This window comes from Gopherus flavomarginatus, chromosome 14, assembly GCF_025201925.1.
Source record: "Gopherus flavomarginatus isolate rGopFla2 chromosome 14, rGopFla2.mat.asm, whole genome shotgun sequence".
Taxonomy (NCBI): Eukaryota; Metazoa; Chordata; order Testudines; family Testudinidae; genus Gopherus; species Gopherus flavomarginatus.
In genome coordinates this window covers 40,121,175-40,128,752 of record NC_066630.1, presented here as the reverse complement: position 1 = coordinate 40,128,752, position 7,578 = coordinate 40,121,175, and the positions used below count along the sequence as shown (strand labels likewise).

The following is a 7,578-nucleotide window of genomic DNA, read 5'->3' as shown; positions in this document are numbered from 1 at the left end:
TGAAGCATTATGGGAGAGTTGCCCCACTTTTCTCATAGTTCACTCCAATACAGCTGGCTGGCCTGGCTGCTAGATGCCCAAACACAGCCTGTACTCAGTTGTGCTGTGAAAGATGCTGCTGGGGGGCCACGACTCAGCTGTGCTAGCTGTAACAGGGTCTTGTGAGGGGGCACAGGGTGGCAACAAGCTTGACCTCCCTGCCCCTAGACTGGGGGGCTAATGAAAGACCCCTGCCTGAAGTGTTCAGTTATCTAGGGCTAAGCATCATTATCAGACAGCAGATCAAAGCCCAGAGGCACTAGTATCTGATGTCACTGATTGCCCTGTCCTCAGGCGATGGCCACTGCAGCAAGGAGTCCAAGTGAGAAGAGGCCTGGGGGGAAGGCCATGCCTGGACGCTTCCTCTCCCAGTTGGCAGCCGCACTGGACAATCCAACCATCAAGGCGCTGGAGGTAAAGAACAATCGTGCGTTTAGAATGTGAACTGTCATGGGACGGGCGCGCTCGCAGAGCTGCGGCTGCCTGGAGCAGGCGTGTTCACAAGGGGATCCGGCCAGGTGCATGGGGAGCAGGGAATGCGTCTTCTCCAGCCGCGATGTGGGGCTGAGACAAGGCCAGGCCCAATGGGAGCTGGCTTGACTCCCCGGGGAAGGGGCTGTGTCCCGGAAAGGCAACCTACCAGTTCCGTTACACTTCCACATCACCCTCGCAAGGGATTTAACAAGTGGCCCCCCAAAAGATGATTTTCAAAGTTTCCGGTTCATTTGTGTGAAAAATTTGGGGCTCACATTTCTCCTGTCTGCTTTGACACCTTCCTGTCCCAGAGGCCCTGGCCAGGGTTCCCACTGCAAGGGGGGCTTTGATAGTTACAGCTGACCTGCCTCCCTCGCACTGTCCTGCCTCGGTAGCTGGCTGCGCAGCCTTGCTGTTCAGCAGCAGTCTCACTCCCGTGCTGTTTGTCTAATAGCAGCACAGAGCCCTGGCATCCTACCATGACATTATTTTATCCTAAAGTTACATATGTCTCACACCACAGGCTCCGAGCTGCAACACACAGGCCTCCAGCTGCCATCCAGGTCCTCTTGCTAGCCAGTCCATGGCCTGGTGGGGGCTGGCTCTGTACCGCAGCACAGGTCCATGGATGCCTGATCACTTATGCAGATGGGTTTTAAACGTAGCTTAAGCATTTCACAGTCCAGAAATCTCCTGGCAACTTGTTCACTGCAAAGCTCAGATTCCCCTCCAAGACCAGAGAGGAGCAGCACAGACTGGGCTGTCGCGGGGCTGGGCTGAGAGCTGGCGTCTGTGCCAGGCACTGCAGCCTTCCAGAAGCATTGCTTTCATCTTACTGCTTGGGGGAGCGTAACTTTTCATCTTCCTCCCCAGTGGGACGAGGATGGGCAAGGAGTGGTCGTGAACCCCAAGCTGTACGACGAAGAGGGTCAGAAGCACAAAGAGCTCTTTCCGGAGCTGAAACCCCTGCGATCTGTCTCCGTGCTCCAGGCGTGGCTGCTGACCTCCGGCTTTAAAGCAAAGGCAGCAAAGTAGGTTGGAGGGTCCCCTGGGGTCTATATTACTAGCATCAAACTGCAGTGGGATCATCCTCCATTGTGCCGGGCCCAGTCCGTCTCCCACGAGCTCACCGCCTGCAAAGAGCAGAGGCAGAGGCTGGGATCAGGGCCCCAACTCACACACAAAGGGCTTGGGGCAGGGGCCAGCACATGGCGTCCCAGTGCCTGGCCTGGTTATGCACTGCCTCAGACCTGTGATCTGGTGAGAATGAAGTCGCTTGGCCCTGGGGTTGAAGTTGGGCAGGGAATGGGCATGGCGGGAGAGAGGAGGTGAGAATCACAGAGGCCAGAGTGAGAGGGGAGGGGACAGAGCAGGAGGCACCAGCACCCAAAGGTGATGCAGCAACAGGGCGTTGGAGCTGAGTGAATGAAGATGTGAGGTTGTGAAGGCTCCTCCCAGCTGCTACTGTTCCTCTTTTGGGGGGAAAGGGAGGCTGTTGGGCCCCAAACGGGCCCTTCTGGGGATCCTGCAGGGGCTGGAAGGCCCTGACTTGCCCTGTTCTGGGGCTGTCTGCATTCTGCACCAGCCCTGTGCACCGGGCTCTGACGACCCTGGCTCAGAGAGGCTGCTGGACCTGTGGATGGGCTTTGCACATGCACATCCCCTACGGGGTTTGCCACCTCTCAACATGGAAGAGCCTCCAAACTGGGCTGGGACGGAGGATGAGATGGTCATGGGCCAGCCTGGCATGTCCCAGCCATTCCCCTGATGGCACCATTCGTTCAGGCCTGGTGGCACGAGGGATGGAGGGACAACTGGGGAAGTTTGTTGTCTTTAGCGCAATGGCATATGGACACTGGGTCACACGGGGGCCTGAACACTTGTCTCAGAAACAGAGGGTCCAACCCAGCCCAGGTCAGTATTGACCCAAAGCCAGGACCCACTGATGGCTGCTGAGTGGCCTTTCTGACATGAGCCAGCACGACTGGTGGCCAGTACCCACCACAGCGGGCACCCAGCAGCGGGGCCAGGAGCAGAGACTGAGCTGCCTTAGAGGGGCTCCCCTCTGAGTGGGCCCGCGGCACATTGGCTGGGCACGGCAGGGGAAGCTGGCTCAGCGCCTGTGGCTGTTCTGCGAACCCAGCCATATGGAATAATGCCAGCTTCAGGCCCAGGAATGCCACGTCAGGAAATGGACCCAGAACAGGTTCTACTAACCAGTATCCCTGCTGGGACCATGTCACGGTAACTCCAGTGTCCAGAGTATGATTCAGCTGCACTGCAGCCTGGCAGCTAACCGTGACCAGCTTCAGCAATGCCACGCAGGCGGCAGCGTGCCTCGTGAAGCCTCTCCCACCACGCCAGAGGCGAGGGCAGAGGCTAGCCCACCAGAGGCAGCGGAACATGCCAGCCCTTCTGGAGAGGTGCACCAAGGCTATGGGAGGCAGCAGCACCAGGGTTTCTGGCTAAAATGCAGCTCCGCCCTGACCCTCTCCTACGATCCAAAGCCAGCGCAAAGTTTGGGTTCATTGATAAACTGGTCTCTCACAGTTAGGTCAGAGGGGACTGGGACTGGGATTCCTGGGTTCCCTTTTCCCGACTCTGCCACTGACGCTGGGAGCAACCTCAGATAAATCACTGTCCCGCTCTTTGCCTCACTTTCCCCATCTGCACAAGGGGCGTGGTCCTACCTCCCCATCTCCATCAAGGAGTGGGGCACACCAGAGGGACAGGGCATTTCAAGCTGTGATGCCTTGAGCTTCCAGCAGGAGCAGAATGGCCCACGCCCCCTGGGAAATGCTCTCCCGGCCTGACGGAGGGCAGAAAGGAGTCAAAACAGCATAAGCTAATTCCCTGGAAGTTTCCTGGCACTGGTGCAGGTTGTGTGGGAGGCAGGGGACACTTCTTCCCTGCCAGGGGACCCTGTCCCTCTGCCCAGCAGCTCAAACCCACCGTCCCCTTGGCTCTGGTTCTGCCCCACAGGGCTGATTCTGCAGTACACGTTTTCCAGCACACCGACTTCAGGAAGCTTCCTCCCAAGGCGGGGGAGGTGGACAGTCCCCTCTCTACCAGGCAGCACAAGAAAGCCAAGAAAAGGAAAAGCTCGTCAGACCTCACAGCCAGCCCAGCAGCGGCTCTGCCCCCGGACACGCTGCGCACGGACAGTAAGTGCACACGACGCGGCACAACAGGCCAGCGCTGCCCCTTCCTGGCGTGAGGAAAGCGCTCGCCGTTCTCTGTGCCTGCGGGAGGCAGCAGGCTCCTGCTTCTCAGTGCAGGACTGCGCCTTTGTGGGGCTGGCTCTGGCAGTATGGTGGGCTGGCTTCAGGGGCGGCTCCAGGCCCCAGCACGCCAAGCGCATGCTTGGAGTGGCATGCTGCGGGGGGTGCTCTGCTGGTTGCCGGGAGGGCGGCAGGCAGGCAGCCTTTGGCGGCGTGCCTGCGGAGGGTCCTCTGGTCCCGCGGCTTTGGTGGACCTCCCACAGGCGTGCTTCGGCGGAGCCGCGGGACCGGCAACCGGCAGAGCGCCCCCCACGGCAGGACGCTGTGCTTGGGGCAGCGAAATGTCTATGGCCGCCCCTGGCTGGCTTAGACCCCGCTCGGTTGGCCCCCAGAGAAGATAACGGCCCTGCTAGTGCTACTAGCTAAAGGGGATCTCCTGTAGCTCAGGAAGCAGAGACCTGTGGTTTGGGGACAGACAGGTGAAGGCTCCAGGCTGTGGTTCCATTACAGGATCAGGCTGTGTGCGCGCCTGACACATCCTCCACCAGCCAGTCTTGGCCTCAGGTCTAAGGAGCAGCCCTGCTCACTGAGCTGGGCCCGGTCTGCTTCCTCCTCCCCACAGACCCCATTGTACAGAGTGGGCGAGTCCTGCCTCTCCCCAAATAGATGCAAGGAGGCCCCCCCTAAGGTGCTGAGGGCCGAGCCTCAATGCCAGATTCGACTCCCCCTCCTCCCGGGTGTTCTTCCATCACCACCAGCTCCGTGCTCCTCCAGCCCAGAGTCACAGAATATCAGGGTTGGAAGGGACCTCAGGAGGTATCTAATCCCACCCCCTGCTCAAAGCAGGACCAACCCCAACTAAATCATCCCAGCCAGGGCTTTGTCAAGCCGGACCTTAAAAACCTCTAAGGAAGGAGATTCCACCACCTCCCTAGGTGACCCATTCCAGTGCTTCACCACCCTCCTAGTGAAATAGTGTTTCCTAATATCCAACCTAAACCTCCCCCACTGCAACTTGAGACCATTGCTCCTTGTTCTGTCATCAGCCACCACTGAGAACAGTCTAGATCCATCCTCTTTGGAACCCCTTTTCAGGTAGTTGAAAGCAGCTATCAAATCCCCCCTCATTCTTCTCTTTTGCAGACTAATTCATCCCAGTTCCCTCAGCCTCTCCTTGCCCTCTGCTGGACTCTCCAAAATTGGACACAGTACTCCAGATGAGGCCTCACCAATGCTCAATAGAGAGGAATGATCATGTCCCTCAATCTGCTGGCAATGCCCCTACTTATACAGCCCTAAATGCCGTTAGCCTTCTTGGCAACAAGGGCACACCGCCGACTCATATCCAGCTTTTCGTCCACTGTAACTCCTAGGTCCTTTTCTGCAGAACTGCTGCCTAGCCACTCGGTCCCTAGTCTGTAGCAGTGCATGGGATTCTTCCGTCCTAAGTACAGGACTCTGCACTTATCCTTGTTGAACCTCATCCGATTTCTTTTGGCTCAAATCCTCTTATTTGTCTAGGTCCCTCTGTATCCTATGCCTACCCTCCAGCGTATCTACCACTCCTCCCAGTTTAGTGTCATCTGCAAACTTGCTGAGGGTGCAATCCACGCCATCCTCCAGATCATTAATGAAGATATTGAACAAAACCGGCCCCAGGACCGACCCTTGGGGCACTCCGCTTGAAACCAGCTGCCAACTAGACATGGAGCCATTGATCGCTATCCGTTGAGCCTGACGATCTAGCCAGCTTTCTATCCATCTTATAGTCCATTCATCCAGCCCATACTTCTTTAAGTTGCCAACAAGAATACTGTGGGAGACCGTATCAAAAGCTTTGTGAAAGTCAAGGAAAAACACATCCACTGCTTTCCTCTCATCCACAGAGCCAGTTATCTCCTCATAGAAGGCAATTAGGTTAGTCAGGCATGACTTGCCCTGGGTGAATCCATGCTGACTGTTCCTGATCACTTTCCTCTCCTCTAAGTGCTTCAGAATTGATTCCTTGAGGACCTGCTCCATGAGTTTTCCAGGGACTGAGGTGAGGCTGACTGACCTGTAGTTCCCCGGATCCTCCTCCTTCCCTTTTTTAAAGATGGGCACTACAGTAGCCTTTTTCCAGTCCTCCGGGACCTCCCCCGATCGCCATGAGTTTTCAAAGATAATGGCCAAGAGTTGGACCCCCAGGGCAACCATGCTCCAAGAGCCCTGCTGCCTTTCCCGGGGCTGGCCCCCAATGAGTATTCAGCCAGGGGAGGCTCCCTCACTGCCAGACCCACTCTAGCTTCTCCTTATGGTGATAGCACCCCCAGGCTGTGTGAGAGAGTGGGGCTCCATTGCCCCAGGCTCTTCCCAGGCACAGAGGGAGACTGGCCCACCACAGAGTAACGACAGACCAAAGGAGGGGATGGAAGGGTTGGTATCCCCAGTGCACAGGGGGGAACCAACGGACTTGCCTCAGGGCACCCGGCCAGTCTGCAGCAGAGCCAGGAACTGCACCAAATCCGAGGCTGGAGCCTTTGCCACAGAACCAACCTCCTTCGCAAGAGTGGTCTTGGGCAAGTCCCATCCTTGTGCCTCAGTTTCCCCCTCTGTAGCCCAGGAATCATGCTCTTTCCTGAGGCCACGAGGCTTTGTTGCAGCCCATTGGGAAGGCGCCCTGAAGGCCCGGTCTGGGAGGCGGGGGTGTGGAGTATTCAGTGTTACAGCGGTGGTGGTATCACTGCCCTAGGGAGACCACAGCGCCTGCGACCCTTATACCAGTACATAAATTACGACAACCCGGAGATGAACAGCCCTTCGGAGGACGAGAGCGACACAACAGAGACAGCTGCATTGGGGGAGGCTGCTGGAGCCCCAGACAAGGCAAACATTGAGGAGGCAGAGGGGTCTCACCAAGCAGGTAACAGGGAAGGAGTTTGCTCCAAGGTAGGGTGGCTTCTGGCCAGGGACACGTGGGATGAGGCAAGAAGGGGGTTAAAGAATGAGGGGCTCATGCTGTTCCTTCAGGGGCAGCCCAGCTGTGTCCTGTGGAGAGCAAGGGGGGGGTTACCACCACTTTTCCACAGGCAGGTTCCTCCCTTGGGTTTGGGGGCACAGCACTTCGAAACATCTGCCCCCTTAGGCGGCTGAGGACGGCCCCAGTCGAATAGCACTGGCAGAACTCACTCTGACCTTTAGAGAAACCTGATCCTGCTAAGCCAGGGCCAGACCACCTGACCCAGCTTTTCCCTCCTCGCTCTCCAGTAGCCTTCAGCCTCAGCGCTCCAGGAGCTGGGGGAGCAGTGGGTTTGGGCAGGGGCAGGAATTAATCTGGGCCCCACTTACATCCGGAGAAGTTGTGTGACACTCAAATGGCAGCACGAGCTCTGGCACGGGACCTGCCCCGGAGAGGCCACAGCTCCTTGTGATCCTGTGAAGTGATCCTGACACTTTTGTTCCATTTACAGCTGTAGCTGTTCCAGATAAGCTGGACCCACCTGGTCCACTACACCCCATTTGACAGCAGCCTGTCTTTTACCATAGATTCTAGAGGGCCTAGATAGACAGACTAGAAGCTCTCCCAGCAGAGCAGCCCCTTCAGTTCCCATCTGAAATAGTCACCAGCTGGTATTCGTCTTCCAAAACATATTCGTCCTACCCATTTCTGCCCCGGGAGGTAAGCTCAGACACCCACCTGTCTTGCATCTCCATTTCAGGAGCGAAAAGTGATAATGCAGAAAGTTGCTCCCCAGGAACTCCACCCCAGGCAGAGGTCGACAAGTCAATGCAAGTCGACATCGACAAGATGCTAAGTGTCTGTGCAGCTCACTTGGTGCCACCGCTCTCACCACAGTATAAATAA

General features: G+C 57.1%; 1 protein-coding gene across 1 annotated transcript; it reads left to right on the top strand.

Moving 5' to 3' along the window:
• Nucleotides 1-336: 336 nt before the first annotated feature.
• C14H16orf86 (chromosome 14 C16orf86 homolog) lies at nucleotides 337-7,578 on the top strand. Its single transcript, XM_050922462.1, has 5 exons — nucleotides 337-453; nucleotides 1,387-1,544; nucleotides 3,496-3,677; nucleotides 6,466-6,636; nucleotides 7,433-7,578. The coding sequence occupies exons 1-5, from the start codon at nucleotides 337-339 to the stop codon at nucleotides 7,576-7,578; spliced, it is 774 nt and encodes a 257-aa protein (XP_050778419.1).